Here is a 19378-nt window from a genome sequence, read left to right as displayed (position 1 = left end):
GCTCATGTGTCGCTGAAGAGACTGGTTGTGGGGAAATTGCTCACCACACTCAGGGCAGATAAATGCGTTTACACTCGACTCAAAAGACCTGCTTTCCTTCCAGTCTTTGTCCCAATCTTCAGATTTTGAGAAGTCTTTCTGCTGAGAGTCTGTACTGGTATCATCATCATCATCATCCTCTTCAGCATCCTCACTGACGTCAGGCTCTGACGAGTTACAATTGTCATCATAAGTCTTTAGATCAGGATTCCAGACTATTTCCACACCCTCACAGTCCTCTCCACCAGTTACTGCTTCCATCTGATCATCGGAGCTGCTGGCTGGAAAATCTTCCATTTGATGCTGGTGAAACCGTGAGAGCAGCTGTTTCTCTTCATCATCCTCAGTCTTTACAGAAACTGAAGTCAAAGGAAACCTGGTGGCATCAGTCTCATTCTTCACATCGAGCCGATCTCCCTCCTGAGTGGTCCACGCTTCCTCCTCTTCCTTCTTTATGTTGGGGGGCTCTGAGTCCTGCTGGTCCACATCAGAGCTCTGTTCTTCAGGGGCTTCTTCTTTAACTGTCACCAACTGCTGAGCATCTTCAGGGACCACTAAAACACATCAACATTATGGAGGGGTTAGGTTTAGATTTACACAAGCAGTGATGGGTGGAAAAAAACATCTTAATTCAGTTCTAAAGTTTTATTTATAAGAACACTATAAAAACGGATGCTATATTTCTCTTAAAGTCTTAGGAATCTGCTGTATTCTTTTTTAAACACAGTTTCCATTGCTTACATTGTTGCCTATGTCACTGTAACTCTGATACTAATACTGGGGATCTTTGTGCACACACAACATGTAACATCTTTACAAATTAACTTCAGTCCTGTGTATGTCCTGTACATTAAGCAGATTGGACGAGATATCTGACTTTGACTTTCCATTTAAGCTTCATTTTTGTTTAATAAATGATAACATGGTGGAATTTGTTGGGTATTTTCTACCACTTCGGGTTAGATTTAAATGACATTGGAACAACAACATCCAAAATACCTWTCATACTGAAAGTCCTTGTTTTTCCACACTGATTTCTTTAAAAAAAACATGTTAATTCTCCAAAGAACTCCAGACCTAACCATTAGACTTCTAGTTAGAATAAAGAAATATAACCAGGGTAAATAAGTTTTAGTGTCCCTGCAAAGATTATGAGCTTAGGGATTTCCCATTAATGTTGGATGCCTTTAATGAGCCAACTATACTATGTATTTCACAGTTTTATAAAAGTCTTTACATATTTTTAGAGATTTTGACCAAAGGCTCTTATCTGTATCAATTATCAATTTGACATCTTGTAATATTCAATCATATCGGCAGAATCAAAGCAAATGGCACAAAGATAAACTTGTCTATTTAGAAAGATACAATAACATCTGATCAGTTAAGAAACAAAAATGCATGCAATAAAAACACCTTTATTTTTCAGATTATCCCCCAACATGATACTATTATAATTATACACCTTATTTAAGTATAGTTTGGATTTATCAGACACCAATATCAATGTCATAATAACACATCTGCATCAACGCATCATCATTACTGTGTCAAGCATAGTAGAGTCAGCTTGCCATGTCTGTTGTTGTGTATTTTGCTCTTCTAGCTTCAAACAGACTAAACTGGAAACAGCTAAAAATGCTGAAGTAAATGATAACATCAGTCCACATAAATACATTTAATACACGAAAATCAGACTGTTTATGAATGAGTTATCAATCTAGATGCTAATGCCTTTAATTGTATAGTAAATGTAGGCATTAGTAAACAGCTGATGTGGCACTAACACTATTTTTAGACTGACCCTCGTTTCAAAGGTTAGCAATATATGCTACAAACAGCTAATGCCTATAAGTCTTTAGCTAAATCTGTTAGCAGGCCTGAAAACTGTAATTAAACTACAAATAGCGCTACCCCACTTTACATAAAATATAAATATATACCAACCTACTATATGCAGTTGATAGTTGGGGTTGAAACTAGCATTTAGGAGTATTCTGTCGCTCATTTTCTTCTAAACGCGACACTTTCTATTCATAACATCTGCGGCTGTTCTTACAAAAACCCACAATGTTTCGTCCACCGATGCATCCAGTCATTGTTTGACCTGCTTTTTCCAACCTCTGGTAGGTTTCAACAATTCGCATTATTCCTTAACAGTGAGTGAGTCCGTTAAAGCTGAACCTAATCCCGACAGCGAAAAAAAAAAAAACGCCCACCCCACACTAACGGAGCCATGACGGTCAGTAGGCGCAGCAGAAAGACGTCACCAGTTCCGCCATGTTGGAAGGAGCTACACACGCCCATTCAGTTCAACCAAAGTGGCTGCTTCATTATGTCAATGTCAAAAATATAAGACATGAACAGCTTGTCAGTAAAAAAAATAAAGTAAAAAATGGCTTAAACACCTCTCCTTGTAGAGCCATCTTTTGTAAAACACAACTGAACACTTTTCAGTAACATGACAAGATTTTTATTATAACTTTTATAAAAAAAAATTTGATTCAGGTGAAAGCTGCATCCAGAAACACATGCTGAAGTATCATATTTATAAACCTTGTATTTGACTTTCTCCTGCAAAAACATAGACATTTTTAGACATTTTGAAAATAGAAATAAAGTATATACATGTAAAATGAGTTTATTTATAAACTAGAATATATTAAAACGTCACACATTAAAAATTAGCTGTCCTTTTAATTTGTGTTTTCACTTATACATTTCTACTTTTATTTTGCAACTATTAGTTTTCAAAATAAAAGTGCTAATGAATGAAAAAAATGTTCTCTCATTAAAAAAGTTAGAATAGACTAAACTAAAATACTTTTTTGCACATTGAAATGTCTAAGACAACAGATTGCGGTTTCTTAAACAAAGAAATGTTTTAATCCAATTTTATTTATTTTTTAACATTTTAAATCTTTGCAACATGTAATATTTAGCTGCAGCAGCACAGCACCCTCTCAATTCATATTAAAGTAGGGATCATGCCTGGAACTCTTAGTGATATTTTTAGAGGTATGAAGAGTATTTTGATACATGTTTTTAAGATTAAATTGGGAATTCCAGAAAAAGCAGACATGCATGCAGATATATTGTAAGTAAAAACTACTACATAGGATGTCCGGAGCTGATCACAAGTATTACATTAAGGTTTTGATCAAGCCATTTTATTTACTGATTAGTAGTGGTGTTGTCGTCCACACTCAGCTTCCAAACTATTTGAGTTGTTAAATATTTATTTATAGACCACAGATTATTTCTGGTATTGTGTGGATTCTCATGTGCATCTTTAAATTGATCTTTCTGCTAAATCTTTGTCCACAAATATCACAACTAACTGGTTATGTTGTCGTGTGGACTTTCATATGTGTGTTTAAGCTTGCCTTTCTACAAAATTTCTGTCCACAAACATTGCAACTAAAAGGTTTCTCCCCAGTGTGGGTTTTCTTATGTCTGTTTAAAAGTGACTTTTGGGTAAACCTTTGTTCGCAAATGTCACAAACATACGGCTTTTGTCCCGTGTGGATTCTTACGTGGGCGTTTAAATACGTCTTTCGGCTGAATCTTTTTCCACAGAAGTCACAACTGAATGGTTTCTGGCCAGTGTGACTCATCATGTGCGTGTTTAAATCTTGCTTTCGGCTAAAATTGTGCTCACAGATATCGCAACTGAAAGGTTTCTGCCCCGTGTGGATTTTGATGTGAATGTTTAAATTGGACTTTTGACTAAATTTTTGTCCACAAACATCACAACCAAACTGCTTCTGTCCCGTGTGGACTCTCATGTGTGTGTTTAAATTTGACTTCTGACTAAATCTTCGATCACAGACGTCACAACCAAACTGCTTCTGTCCCGTGTGAACTCTCATGTGTGTGTTTAAATTTGATTTCTGACTAAATCTTCGTCCACAAACATCACAACTAAACTGCTTTTGTCCCGTGTGAACTCTCATGTGTGTGTTTAAATTTGACTTCTGACTAAACCGTTGTTCACATAGATTACAGCCAAATGGCTTCTGTGCTGTGTGGACTCTTATGTGTGTGTTTAAATTAGACTTTTGACTAAATCTTTGTCCACAAAGATCACAACCATATGGTTTCTGTGCAGTGTGGACTTTTATGTGTATGTTTAGATTTGACTTCTTAAGAAATTTTTGTCCACAAAAATCACAACCAAAGGATTTCTGCCCTGTGTGGCTTTTCATGTGCGTGTTAAAATCTTGTTTTAGGTTAAATCTGTGTCCACAAATGTCGCAATCAAACAAATTCTGTTCAGTGTGGACCAATGTGTGTTTGTATAGATTTCGTTCTCTGGTAWAGCTTTCACCACAGTCATCACAGATACATGACTTCAGGATTTTTCTAGATGAGTCTACATTTTGCTTAGCTCTAAAATGTTTCTCAGTAACCAAACAACTTGAAGAATTTACTTGTGACTGACAGGTCATGTGTCTCTGCAGAGATTGGCTGTAGGGAAATGGTTCACCACACTCAGTGCAGATAAAAGTGTTTACACCCGACTCAGAAGTCCCGTTCTCCTTCCAGTCTTTGTCAGGGTTTTCAGAAGTGGATTCAGGGCCTGACAAGTGCTCCAGCTGAGATTCTGGATTGTCCCCATCCTCATCCTCTCCCTCTTCCTCACTGCCTTCAGACCATGAAGAGTTGGACTTGTTTTCATAAATCTTCAGATCTGGATCCCAGGTAATTCCCGGTCCTCCACAGTCCTCTCCTCCATTAGCTGCTTCTATTTGATTGTCTGAGCTGAYGGTTGGAAAATCTTGGTCGTCAACTTGGTGCCGGTGAAGATGAGAGAGCAGGGGTTCCTCTTCGTCACCCTCACTCTTTACAGAAACTGGAGTGAAAGGAAACCCCGTGGCATTGGTCTCATTCTTCACATTGAGCTGCTCTCCCTGAGTGGTCCACAATTCCTCTTCTTCCTCCTTTATTTTGAGAGGCTCTGGGTCCTGCTGTTCTACATCAGAACCCTGTTGTTCACCAGCTTTTTCTTTATTCACCACCAACTGCTGAGCATCTTCAGGGACCACTGAAACACAAGAACATTATGGTGGGTTTATCTTTAGATTCACACATTGCTACGACAGCTGAAAGTCTTTCGAGGCTGATCAAGGTCACATTAATTGATGGCAGGTGTATTCTCTAGAACAGTGGTTCCCAAACTTTTTATCTTCTGACCCACAAAATATCCATGGCAAAAACTTGTGACCCCAAATATTACTGGTCTGAGTACACAAACTTTGTTAATAAACCTAAAAAAAAAACAGGGTTTTTGACAATCTAAACAGCTTGTACACAAATATAAATAGTTATTTATACTTATTTTGTGTTTCTGTAATAGTTATAGGGAAAATATTACATCAGCAATTATTTTATTACCCTTTAAATTGATTTCTGGAGATTATTCAAGGTGCTTCATGACCCATAATTGGGTCCCAAGCCCAACTTTGGGAACCAAAGTGCAGTGGTTCCCAAACTTTTCAGCTTTTGACCCACAAAATAACAGAAGCAGAGACCTGTGCCCCAACTATTTTTGGATGATAAACATTTATATCAGGTCAGCAAAACATGGGCATAGTAACAATATTTTTATACTACATTTATCCATTTTAAATACACTAACCTCACTCCTTTTGACAACTAAGGCAAAAATGTAATTAATTCAGAAAATCTTTTCAGGACCCCACCTTGATGTTTCGGGACCCCACTTTGGGTCCCGACCCCAACTTTGCGAAACACTGCTCTAGAATAATGAAGGCAGTAATTAAATCTTAAGCTACATACTTCTGTTATGACTTTTTATATACATGTTTTTCTCTGCAGCAACGGATGCAACTTATTGTTTTGTGTTGTTGTGTTGTACTCATGTGTTACATGTCAAATGAAGCTTTCCTGAAGCCGAGGTTTGTCTAAAAATAAGACCATTATTTGAATCTTTTTAACACAGTTCTCTTTGGCGACATCTTGTGGCCAAATGCAGAAAGAGCAGCTTGAAACTACTTTATGAAATGATCTGCTTGACATATGTTTAATAATGATGTTTCTGTCTGACAGCAAACTGTCATTGTGGTGCTTTGAACACATATTGTTTGTAGGTGAAATTATCAAATTATGGTACACTAGATAAATAAATAAAAATGCAATGGAATGGTCCCTCTTTGCTTGTGACTTGATATTTATTACAAATGACAAATTAATTTTTACTTTGTTTACTATTGTAGTGTAATTTACATATATAGATTTTTTCCCTTAAAACTTCTTTTTTCCCCAGAGAAGAAGCACTCATGAATTGGTAAAGCAAACACATAAAACACAAAAGGATGGCTAGCACATCTCGCTATCACTCTCTGATTAGTTGTGTTCAACACAGTGCTTGTGTGTTGTTGTTGTTGTTGTTGTTTATTAATGTTTCTCTTATCTGTGCTTCTTCATCAATGTCAAAGAAAATGTGAAAAATGTCTTGACATGATTAACAGTGGCTTCATTTTTAAAAACAATAAAACTCTTGAATTTTAACAAGGGTGTGTAGTCTGTTAACATCCACTCTATACGTCTAACCACCAACTTTCATGTGTTTTTGAGATATATTTTATACTGAAAATGTCTAAGCACGACAGGTGACTAGATTTTCTTTTAGGGCTGCAATGTTTGTGAATGAGCTATCTGATGTTTCAGTATTTAAACATATTTCTACTGGAGATCCTTGATTTTTTTAATTCTATTTGTTATCTTATAATAAATGCAGAAAGAGACCAGTAACACTAAAAATAATTAATTCAACTTATGAAAAATTGTTTATTACTCAAATACATTAAAACCCTGCCAATACTGTTATTATATAGTACTAAATCTTGTTTAAGTGTTTGTTGGATCAGTCTCAAGATAAAAACACTCCTGCTTCAACAAGTAATTATTAGTAAAATCATTTATTCAGTCTGTTTTTATGTAATGCTAAGTGAATTCAGCTGCTTGTCACCACTGTTGTTATTTTATTGTACTTTGCATGTGTGTGGTAATTCAGGCTAGATGTTCACTGAATAAAGTAAACAAAATAAGTTCACGCTTGCATAATAAAATGCACAACAATATTGTTTATTGGTTAGCATAAGCTACAAACAGAAGCAGCGTTTGTGCGACACGTTTAAGTTGAAAGGCGAAATCCTTTAGCMGACTGAAAACTCACCATCGAAACTGACATCAAACACTTGACAGGAAGAATCAAAACATACCAACCTACTATGTGCAGTTGAYAGCTAGGGTCGAAGCAAGCGACTGTCCTGTCGCTCATTTTCCTCTCTTCTCTTCACTTCCTGTTTATAATCTGCGGCGATTTCTTAAAAATATTTATTTACTGCTACATCCGGGTGCTGTTACACATTCCTAGTGTCTTTGTTAGATGTTGGCCCACAAAAATATCCGCTAACAATTTATTGCTGAGCCTAAAATAACAGAACAGGACAAACAGGACGCAGTGCGACTTGCGAAGTCTTGGTGGCGACACGTCTACAGGTCCGCCATCTTGGCACGGGAAACAGCCATACTAAACTCATTGAAGAACGCCTGGGAGCCGCAGGTTTGAAGGATTAAAAGCAGACTAAGAATTACACTTAGCAAACAAAAACAAAATACTAACAAAAAATAAAAAATAGCAGAATTATTATCAAACAAATCTTAATATTTCACAAAAAAAAACTATTTTACTCTTTGCAATCATATGAAAGTTCAGACAAGTCTACCCACCCAAAAATGGAAGCAGCATTAATTTATAAAACTTTAGAAAACAGAAAAGGTATATTATCTAACATAAACAAATTTTGTACAACAGAGAAGTGAATAGCAGGCAAATACAAATTTAACAGTGAAAATACAATTTAAAACTAATTAAATAGTGGTAGAAAGTGGTAATTTTCAGGACAGGCTGTTAATAATTATGTTCAGAAGCTGTGTTTTTTGTAGTTTTTCATCAGTTCAACCCTTTTTTATGTTTTTCTCTGACTGGCAATAAAATTATTATTATGGTTAATAAATACGTGGCTCAGTTGGTAGAGCTGATGCCTCTCAGCAAGAAGGTCGCCAGTTCAAATCCCGGCCTGGGGATCTTTCCGGGTGGAGTTTGCATGTTCTCTCCGTGCATTTGTGGGTTCTCTTCGGGTACTCCAGCTTCCTCCCACAGACCAAAAACATGACTGTTAGGTTAATTGATAACTCTAAATTGTCCCTAGGTGAGAGTGAATGGTTTGTTTGTCTCGTTTGTCTCTATGTGTGGCCCTGTGATGGACTTGCGACCTGTCCAGGGTGTACCCCGCCCCTCGCACTGTGACTGCTGGATATGGGCACCAGTGATCCACACGACCCTGAAAGGAAGAAGCGTGTACAGAAAATGGATGGATGGATGGCAAATAAATGCTATATAAAGCACAAATACAGACATATAACACAGTGTAAACCTTTCAAATAGCACATTTGATTGATTGATTGATTGATTGATTGATTGATTGATTGATTGATTGATTGATTGATTGATTGATTGATTGATTTTTGTACAGTGCCATGAGATGACATTTGTTGTGACTTGGTGCTATATAAAGAACTGAATTGAACTGAATTGAATTGAATTGAATTGAATTACTTGTATGGGAAAGGTGTGTGAACAGCACAGTGAGGATCTCTGGTCTGTGTCTTGTCTTCTGTCTCCCTCTTGTGGCCTCTTCGTGTCATTAGTTCTTCACCTCAGTTCTCAGCGCTCTCTCTGTCTAGATTATTTCCTTCCCACCTGTCTGCACTTTTAATTATCACACTTATCCTCTGACTACATATACTGGCTCATTCTCTCTTAACCCTCGTCAGATCATTGCAAGGTTTCCCTGGGTCTCCTCCCTGTCTCTCCTCCGAGTTTCCCCCTGTGCCTGTAAGTTTTTGTTTTTGCTGCCACGTCGGCCTTTTACTTTAATAAATATTTATTTTTAATTTGAGCCTGCCTGCCTGTCTGCATTTGGGTCCATCCTGTTCTCAAGCCTTATCAAGCACATTGTTTAAAGGTCTGAGAGACTGAGTGTAATGTCTAGTGTGAGTATTTATAAACTCGTGTACTTTTGCATAAACCAGATAATACATATGTTTCTCATGTTTATGTGTACATCACTTCATATGATGCATACTGTTTGAGACTCCTTTCTTTTAATCAAAAAAAAAGAAAAGAAAAAGAAAAGAAAATCATTCCTTAGCAAACAAGGACACGTTGAAAATTTCTCTCCCTTCAAGCATCCATATTTCTTTTGTGCAGACCCTGTTATTTCCTAAATCTGACTCCAGGATTTTGGAATTGGCTACTTTCTGAAATTATAGCAACTCTTCCCTCAGCGAGGCCCCAGGTGCAGAAGGGAGGGTTTATGCTTGCAGGCCCGTGTGGAGCACATTCACCTTCAGAGCAACAGTTTGGGATAATCCACAATGGATTACAGTTGTTATTCCTGTCAATGTTCATCTGACCAGCAGCTTGACTCCCTGGTACCATTTTAGCCTTCCCAAAACTCAAAAATAGACTGCAGACATCTGTGTAAAACACTTTGGTATCTTCTGAATGCCACACCTTATACACATCTGATTTTGAACAAGTCCAGCTGCTTCTAGTCAACCTCTGGGTTAAACAACTGAAACATAACATGTACAGAAAACTGTTTGGTCAAGGCCACTCCTATCTAGCAGCCTTTGTTATGGTAAACAAAAGCCACCATGACACCTGATTAAGCTCACATTCTTCAGTAATCCCTTTTGTAAAATCTTTTGAACAGACCTTCAGTTCCATTGGAGCTAAAGCATGGAATGAACTGAAGCATATACAGTCAATACATTATAAAAGGACTTTTAAATCTAAGCTCAAATCTTTTCTACTCAATTGTCTTTGTGTAGATGCTGCAGATGAGTTTGATAAATGACTGAATAAATGCGGACAGATTAAACAAACTGTCTTCATCAAGTTACAGATTTGATTTGAGTTTTTTATTGTGTTTGACTTAAGGTGACAGTGTAGATGCATGTTGCAGAGTTCTGGTCACCAAAATGGCAGACATCAGTCTGATCTTGACCTAAACCAAGTCTTATCCAGACCGTAATTTGTTACTGGATTCAAATGGAATACTTTCAGAGAAAAAAAAATCTAATCTGTATCTGCAGCACATAGTATTTGTATTTTCACTCCCATTTGTCTCTCAAAACTGTTTTAATAAAACACCATTACGAAATGAGACATACCCTTTGTCCAATCTGGAACTTCATCTGTGAGCAGGAAAAACAATTCACCACATGACTAGTGACAAAGTTCAGAATTGATCTGGAAGTCAGAAGGAGAACAAGGGTGACATAGTCTCCACATGTATTTAGTTTGTGACTTAGCAAGTGAAGCCAGGCCCAGAATCAATGTGTCCAATACACTTAATCTGCAGCCATGATTGATCAAGGATGGTTGCTCTGGTTTTCAAAACTTGGCTCAGCTTAGAAAAAGTTAAACATTTATTCAGATTTTGCACTGATGGGCGATCTTTTTTTCATAGGACTGTGTGAGCTCAGTCTGTATCAATGCTGTCATTGTATGAGTCTAAGTGATTTTTTAAACATAAAACAGGATTTTTTATTATAAACTTGTCCGAAGTTCAAGCACCAAACAAAGCTTGAAGAAATATGACAGTTAAAAAAGAGAGAGAAAAACTAAACCAACAGTTTTTATAAATATAGAACAGCTAAAATCACAGAAAATTTGCAACAGCTTAAAATTGAAAGCATTTACATCCATATCAGGTGAACAGTGAAGCCTGCAAATTACAACAGTTTGTGGATGTGCCTCTCACTTTTTAAGACACCAAAAGTAATGAGACAAATTAACAATCATAAATCAAAATTTCACTTATTAATATTTAGTTGCAGATCTGTTAGGCCTCTACTGCTACTGTCTTCACTTCCTGGTTGATCTTGGAGAATTTTCCCTTCATTTTTGTCTTCAGAATATGAAATATTCAGTCTGATTTAGGTCAGGTGATTGACTTGGCCATTGCAAAACATTGCTTTTTTTTTTTCCACACAAAACTCTGGTTGCTTTGTCAGCATAGGGTCATTGTCCATGCACTGTGAAGCTCTGTTCAMTGAGTTCTGAAGCATTTGGCTGAATGTGAGCAGATAAACACATCATCACACATATCACAGTCACATTCACCAATAAATACAAGATAACCAGTTCCATTGACAGCCAAACATGTCCAGAGCATGATGCTACCAGCACTGTGATGATTCAATGAGGTGGCATGTTTTGGATCATGAGCATTTCCTTCCTTCTCCATACTTTTCTCTTCCCATCACACTGATACAAGTTCTTTGTCTATGAAGTCAAAGATTGTTTTGAAAAGCTCTAAGTAATGAACGCTTTTCAAACCAAGTTTTATTTTGCCCATCAGTGTTTGCTAAGGAAACTGAGGTGAAAACTCACTTCTTCTGGTCCAAAAGTGAACTGCCGATGATCTCGGATAAAGAATGACTCTGGATTCAGGCTGGTTTGAACAGCAAGCAACTTTATTACTGCAGATCAAAAATACAGCCTAAGATCAAATTGTGGCCTTCAGCCAAATGATTTCTCCAGTACGAAAGTCGGAGAAAGAAAGGCCCCGAGGTGGGGGTGTACAGAGGTCTTTAAGCAACAGATGTACATAAATCACGGTGCACCTCAGACTTTGTCCTAAAATGGTGATGTGTGTGAAACTAGGAAGCTGAGTGGCTGATGAGACACACATATGTGGCATTCCTGAGACAAACCCGAGAAAACACCCCACCTTGGGACACTACTGTACAAAACAATTCTACGCTCATCCACCACCAGAGGTGTCAAAAGTATTCACAATCATTACTTAAGTAGAAGTAGAGATACTAGGGTTTAAAAATACTTTTTTTGGAAGTAGAAGTAATAACTCAAGCCTTTTACTCAAGTAAAAGTATAAAAGTAATGGTTTTAAAACTACTTAAAGTGTAAAAGTAGTGAACACTTTAAAAAAGCCATTAAGGCTGTGCCACAGGGTTCTTTAGCCCAGTGGTTCCCAAAGTTGGGGTCACGACCCACAGTGGGGTCCTGAAACATCAAGGTGGGCTCCTGAAAATACTTTTTGAATTAATTACACAAAAAAATGACAAGAACATTTTTCCCCATTGTTTTCACACAATAATATTAGTGCACTTAAAATGGACAAAAATAGCGTAATAAATAATGTTACTATGCTCTTGTTTATTTGACATAAAAACAATGTATATCAGCTGATAACAGCTGGGGGCACAGGTAATACTGGTATTTTGTGGGTCAAGTTTGGGAACCACTGCTAGTATAGAATATGCCCCCCCCCCCCCCACACACACACACACACACCCCAATAATGAGTATAATGAAAATATAGAATAAAAACAAGTCAACGTTAAACAGAAATGAAATAATTTTTGCCTTTTTAAAAAGTAAGGAGTAGAAATACAGAAAATTGAATTAAAAAAGGAGTAGAAGTAAAAAGCAGGCTGAAAAATAATTACTCCACTGAAGTATGAATAACCAAAATTTCTACTTAAGTAAAGTAACAAAGTATTTGTACTTTGTTACTTGACACTTCTGTTCACCACAGTTGTTTCTATGATCCTGTGGACCTGTTAGTGCTGCTGAGCTCACTGGAGCATCCTTTTCACTGTTCCAAGCAGTTGAACAACTTGCTTCACTGAGTGATAGTTCCTTGGACCGGAGAGTTGACAGAAACACATTCCAAATGCACATTCCTCACCTCCAAGGAACTCGTTACCTTTTATCTGCTTCTTGCAAATGGGGTAATGAGGGAATAACACACACCTTGGGTGCATGGAACAGCAAAGCAGCCAGTTGTCCCGTTACTTTTCATCCCTTAAAAAAGTGGGAGGCACAAATTTACAAACTGCTGTAATTCATACATCATTGACCTGATTTGAATGTAAATACATTCAAATTAAAGCAGGAAGTCTGCAGTCAAAACACGTCTTGTTTCTGTTATGAAGGGCTTGGTTGGTTAGAACCCCAAATGCAGAACTGAAATGATTTTGGCAAAAAAAAAAAGGTGCAAAGGGCTTTATTAAACAAAATCAAAAAGCTGGCGTGGCAGCAAACAAGCTACATAGGCTTGGTTTGGCTTGAGACAATGACATGAACAGGAACAACAAAGCTCTGACACAGACTGAGGACACAAGACAGAATATAAAGAACTAATGAGCTAAAACAAGAAACACCTGGGAGAGAAACATGAGGAGCAGGTGAGAATGGGCGGGGCTGGGGCAAAGACAGGCAGGAGGAAGAAAACAGAAATACAGGACAGAAAACCAGAAGAGAAACCAAATAATAATAATAATAATAAAACACCCATACAGACAGACCATGACAGTTTCATTTCAAATCCATTGTGATGGAGGTTACAGCCAAATTGATAAGAATCGTATCAAGGTTCCAGTTATTATAGACCTGACTGTAAAAGACTCTGCAATCTCTCACAAAAAACTGTTTTATGTTGTTTTTTTTTTTATCAAGGTTCAGCCTCAGTGGTCACAAACAGTGAGTCGTGCTAGGGGAGACAAAGCACCTGTAAAAACATGACCCAGAAAATGATTTACTTCCCACAACCGTTTCACTTTTACTGGTAGAAGAAACCAGTCATAGGCTAAAACATACTTTATTATTGTTGGATGACTTATGTTTTTCTCAGGATAAAATGCCAGTCCCAGATCCTTCACTAGCAGGGCTTTTGTTACCACTGGACGAGTACTCCCCAGAGATCAAAGCAGACCAGAAAGCCACAGCCCTGGGTCTGGAAGAGCATCTGTTGCAAAACAAAGCTTTATGTGAGTAGAAGAGAGGAGCTGAAAGACAAAAAACAAAAAGCTTGGTCTTAACAATATAAACCCTATTACATCTTAGAAGGAAGGTTAGTTCATCACAGAGCCACTAAACACATGGTATAAACCTAAAGACAATTTACAATAAAACCTATTGGTCAGTGGGAGGAAACCGGAGTACAGAACAACCCAGGAGATGAACAGCTCTTCTCACAGAAACAGAAAAAAAGGTCTGATACAAATCAAATTTGTAGTCAGTTCCTATTAACTTTGTTTTTTTTATTCCTGCTATTCAGAGCTATATGACTTTGCTTCATTGTAAACAGGCCTGTACTCGCCCAATACCTGAAGAGMACAAGCGTACAAATTGTTAGGTCTGAGTGTAATTAAAATTAAAGACCAGTTTATTTTAAAAATCTAACATAAAAAAGTTTATCCTGAATGATATCCAACCATACCATCTGAAAGAGTCTTACTTTGGAGCACACACTCAAAGTAAACAGCACTCAGCTGAATTCACTGTCGGCCAGTTTAACATTTGGCCTATTTTTAGTCACTTTGAATGCTTTTATAGAAAAACACACATAGTTGGCATTGCTCATGAACTTTGCTGAAAAAACTTTTAACTTACATTACCATCAGTATGAGAAGATTGTGTGCATTGTGCTTTTATTTTACCTTATTGTTTGTTTGGTTTTCTTGGCTTTGCAATGAGTAGCTCTATTCTCTACCTTTATCTGTCTGTTCAGAACAAAGTGTCTAACTTCAAATCTCCGAAAGCTGTCCAATAAGTTTTTTTTACAATGTTTAATAGGTTTTATTACCTATTTATGGGAGTTTCTGATGCATATTGTCTGCTGCCTTTCAGAGCAAAGTTTCAGACTGTCTGTCCACTCTGTGAACATACTTGTTCTGTTGTGGTTGGTTGGTTGTGAAAAGCTTAGCTCTTGCCATCTAAACATTGAACTGCCAACATTCAGAATGCTAAAATTAGAAGCTCTTCTAACACAGCTGCAGTCAAACAATGTGAAACAACACCCGAGAGAATGTCCTTCATACGTGTAACAAGGCTTTTTGCTTGTAAGTGCATGCTGAAAGGTGGAGTGCGCACATGTGGGGACATGCAAAACAGTATGGGAGGCCATATGTGCATTATGAAAATCTTGACTGTATTTTCTTTTTAAGACCTTAATGAAACGTTGTTTTATTTAATACTGTATAAAAACAAAACAAACCAAATAAATAAATAAATAACTTAGATTACTATTATTGACAAACATCCAACTATGAAAATTAGGTGATGACGTCATCTCAGCGACTTCTGGCGAGCTTTACAACAGCCAATAGGCACTTTTGTCGCTCAGGACTTGGCAGCACTGCCACTAGGTGAGGTCAGCACTGTGCTGAGCGAGAAGCCGTCCCACACGAGTTACTAGCTCGAGGATAAACAGAAGCGCGTTATTAATCGTATGTTCACCTCATGATTTCAGATGTTACACATGTTGCTTTTCTTCATGTCGGCTCTCGTGTTGAGCAGAGATGCTCGAGGTAAGGTGGCATGCGTAACGTTTTTTTTTTTTCCTCACTCCTCTTCTTCGAGTTCAGCTGAATTTATTTTCCTGTCGCCGCTGCTGAAACAGCAGTCGAACAAACCGTAGCTGCATCCCTGTGATATCGATGCTTGTCGTTAAAATAAAATAGGCTACGTGGTAATTTCGTCTGAACGTGCTGGTGCGCTGCACACCGTGCTGTTCTGTTTCGTGTGGCGCAGATACCTGTAATGTTTGTTGTGCACGGAGAGAACATGCAAACGGTACCCAGAAAGGTCCCCGGACAGGGATTTGAACCGGTGACCTTCTTGGTGAGAGGCATCAGCTCTACCAACTGAGCCACCTCCATAGGWTTGCATTTTTTTTCCAAGTTTTTTCCCCCCTTTTGTTCTGGTGCTTCAGCTGTGTTGGAGCAGAGCAACCTCTAAAACAGGTTTTTACAGGATAATGCTCCTCACTGACTAGAATTACACCCGAGTCTTTAGGATTGTTGAACATCACTATTGTTTTGAGTAAAATCATATTGTTGCAGATTTTCCCGTGAATAGAAATACACAGTGTATCTGTTGTACAGTAGGAATGAATGAATGAAGTCCATTGTGTAAAGCAGGGCGCTAGGAATGCATACTCCAGGGGGCAGACGTAAATACTAAGGGGGCGTCATGTGTACACATTGTGCTCCATTACATTTGTTGTTGTTATTGTTATTGAGTAGGGCTGCCACAAACGATTATTTTTATAATCGATTAATCACCGATTATTTTTTCGATTAGTCGACTAATCAGATCATATGTTCATTAAATATAAAACATACAGCTTATCGTGTCAGAATGCAGCTGCTATTATATAACCATCGTTAGATTTTAGCTATATGCTAACTAAAAATAATTGCTGTGGAAGACAAGTTCTGCTCTGCAGATATTGCACAGGTTTCTCTTTCATTTTCTTAAAATGATCCCACACTTTGGAGCTCTGTTGTGAGGTAGCCATGATACCAGAGCCTGTCTGTATAATGTCTTGTGACGTCCACGGCCTACCCCAGTTACCACTACTGTGCATGTGTGTCAAGGACAGAAAGGCAGATGTGGCAGTGGAAGGTGTCAAAGCAGTTTGGAGAGAAAAACAAAGTAAAGAACAACAAAAAAAGAAAACGATTAATCGATTATTAAATTAGTCATCGATTATTTCAATAATCGATTAGTCATCGACTAATCGTGGCAGCCCTATTATTGAGTATTTTCTTCATGCTGGTGTAGCACTAATGCTGCGTTCACACCGAACGCGATTTCAGCTTCAAAATCGCAGCCAACGCTGAAGTTTGAAGCTTGTGCACTTTGAGGTCAGACGCAGGACAGCTGCGCTGCACGGCGACAGCCGCCCCGCCCCTCCCTCCTCTGTCGGGCTCTGTTTAATGTCGGACGAGGAAGTGGCTTTGCTTTATTTACAGAGAGCAAGAGCATGTCACGCTCATCAGATAATTAATTCACCAGATAATTCAGAGTAGAGGCTCACAGCTCGCTTTCAGGACTATTTTTCCAGTCTGATGAGTCGCTGCCACGCATTGCTGCGGACCAGGACACGACTGCAGGCACAATTTCAGCTAAAGAGCTCCGCTCCGTCTGTTTCAGGTTAGTGGACATCATTCAGTAAACTGTCCCGTCGGGAAATATGTCGCTACGTCACACAGTGGAGTCTCTCTGATTGGTTGACGCGGCGCGTCGAGCTGCAAAAGTTCAGATTTTCTAACTTCAGCTTTCAACTTTGCGCCTCAGCGCGTCGAACGCTCAGATCGTTCAAATCATTCAAATCGCGCTGCTCTAATCGCGCTTGAGGCGCCGCAGCACTTCCCGACGTTGCTTGAAGCACGTCCACCATAGACTTTGTATGTAAACCTGCTGCTCCTGACGCTGAAATCGCGTTTGGTGTGAACGCACCATTAGAGTCACTGAGGCATTTACCTTATTGGATTACCATCAGGCATTTATGCATCTCAGATAAATTAGAACCATATAGATTTAACCAGGTGTTTCAATGCCTTTAAATTACACAATAACTTCACTGGAGAAACTTGAAAAAAGGATATATATAGCACCACACCCAAAAATCGCACAACACCCACGGGTGTGGTGCTGGATGTAAAGTCTGACAGCTGCTGGGAAGAAGGATCTGCTATAACGTCAGGGTTTCCCCCAGCCTGGTTTTAAATACAAAAAAGTTTAACATAATTCACCAGTACCTTCTTTAAAATCTTGTTTTAAACAAGGTTTTAAACAAATCTTGTAATCCTGTATTGGTTTTAAACAAATCTTGTAATCCTGTATTGGTTCAGTTGGTAGAGCTGATGCCTCTCAGCAAGAAGGTTGCCGGGATCAAATCCCAGCCTGGAGACCTTTCTGGGTAGAGTTTGCATGTTCTCTCTGTGCACATGTGGGTTCTTTCTGGGCACTCCGGCTTCTTCCCACAGACCAAAAACATGACCGGCCCTAGGTGTGAGTGAGAGAGACGGAATGGTTGTTTGTCTCATTTGTTTCTGTTTGTCTCTGTGATGGACTTATGACCTGTCCAGGGTGTACCCCGCCCCTCGCATTGTGACTGCTGGATATGGGCACCAGTGATCCTGAAAGGAAGAAGCGGGTATCAAAAATGGATGGATGGATGGATGGATGGATGGATGGATGGATGGATGGATGGATAATCCTGTATTGAATTTAAAATTTCAGATATTTATAATCACATTTAAACGTGACACTTTAGGCTTCAGGCGCTCTGCGGCAGCTGTGTTTCACCCTATTTGTGCCAGATCACACGCAGCTGTTGAACGATCTTGTTGGTGCAGCATATCGGGTCTCTGTTTTCAGGTGGAGCGTGAGACTTTTTCTGTGGGTCATATTTTCTGATGGCTGGTTTAAAAATATCTGCCAGTTTTGTTTTGGTCCTTGCTAAATCTTTTTTATATTTTAAAACTCAGTCTGACAAATATATTATTTTTTTATGAGTCTCGCTCTCTGACTTCTTTCCTGACATGTTGACAGCTGTCAGTCAATCATCGAAGGTCACGCCCACCAGGCTTTTAGGTAGGATTTTTGAACAGGGTGCCTGCACTGGCTCTCATCTCACAGGGATGGGGGGGGACGACTGGCTGGGTGGCTTATGCAGGCATTAAGAGCCTCATGTCATTAGAACCTCATAATAAAACTGTTGTTTTCTCTCCCCACCACCTTTATAAGATAAGATAAAACTGCATTTATAAGAATGCAATTACAAGAAAGCAAGGTACAAATCAGAATTTTTATTTTAATGCAAATAAAATGTATAAAATCAGCAATGAAAAATCTGAACATGTTTATGAATACACTATACATGACTGACCTGCAGTTTACAGGTGCCTAGGTGCCTGCAGGTAGTGGTTGACAGCTGCCTGGATGTCAAATCCTGCCATGGACTCCCTGTTGTAGCTGACTCTGGCTACGTTCACACTGCAGGTCTTAATGCTCAGTTCCGATTTTTTGAAAAAATCCGATCTTTTTGTGTGAACGTTCACATTACATTTTAAATGTGACCTGCATCAGACCCGTGTGTGAACNGTAGAATACGAAAACATTGGTGAATGCCACAAATTCTCCTAAATCACTCGTACGCACAATTTAAGAACAAATCTGTGTGTACGAACGGTTCTTGCATGAGCCCCATTGTTTGGGATAAATTGTCACCTTAATTTCATTATCTGAGCCACAGCAGTGAGTTTAAAAACATGATGATTCAACTAGAATCTGTCTCTAATTTATTTATTTAATCAAGTGTTTTATGTAGGTAAAAGTAAGTTTAGTAACCTGGTAAAATACACCAGAATGCAGGAAACTGCATCTACTAGTTTCAAAATTTTCTGGTGGAGGACCCCC

General features: G+C 38.5%; 3 protein-coding genes across 3 annotated transcripts in view; 1 reads left to right on the top strand and 2 right to left on the bottom strand.

Moving 5' to 3' along the window:
• Positions 1 to 2259, bottom strand: part of LOC106533180 (zinc finger protein 568) — a gene marked incomplete at its 3' end in the record, with an annotated part of 3768 nt that extends 1509 nt beyond the window's left edge. The window contains exons 1-2 of the mRNA XM_014029419.1: positions 1987 to 2259; positions 45 to 593 (exon numbers count right to left, since the gene is read on the bottom strand). Of these exons, the coding sequence (XP_013884873.1) occupies positions 45 to 593; positions 1987 to 2047 (610 nt within the window). The remainder of the gene's footprint in view (positions 1 to 44; positions 594 to 1986) is intronic.
• A 533-nt stretch (positions 2260 to 2792) lies between these two features.
• On the bottom strand, positions 2793 to 7592 carry LOC106533186 (gastrula zinc finger protein XlCGF57.1). The gene is made up of 2 exons (XM_014029427.1): positions 7291 to 7592; positions 2793 to 5086 (listed from the first exon to the last, which is right to left on the bottom strand). The coding sequence occupies exons 1-2, from the start codon at positions 7343 to 7345 to the stop codon at positions 3384 to 3386; spliced, it is 1758 nt and encodes a 585-aa protein (XP_013884881.1). The 5' UTR covers positions 7346 to 7592; the 3' UTR covers positions 2793 to 3383.
• A 5743-nt stretch (positions 7593 to 13335) lies between these two features.
• The window catches only part of LOC106533183 (nectin-1), a 39042-nt gene continuing 32999 nt past the window's right edge, over positions 13336 to 19378 (top strand). Inside the window, exons 1-2 of the mRNA XM_014029423.1 lie at positions 13336 to 13353; positions 13800 to 13935. Coding sequence (XP_013884877.1) covers positions 13806 to 13935 — 130 coding nt within the window. The 5' untranslated portion in view covers positions 13336 to 13353; positions 13800 to 13805. The remainder of the gene's footprint in view (positions 13354 to 13799; positions 13936 to 19378) is intronic.

This window comes from Austrofundulus limnaeus, unplaced genomic scaffold (assembly GCF_001266775.1).
Source record: "Austrofundulus limnaeus strain Quisiro unplaced genomic scaffold, Austrofundulus_limnaeus-1.0 Scaffold900, whole genome shotgun sequence".
Classification (NCBI taxonomy): Eukaryota; Metazoa; Chordata; class Actinopteri; order Cyprinodontiformes; family Rivulidae; genus Austrofundulus; species Austrofundulus limnaeus.
Note: the sequence above shows the minus strand (reverse complement) of the source record. Positions and strands in the feature narration are given on the sequence as shown.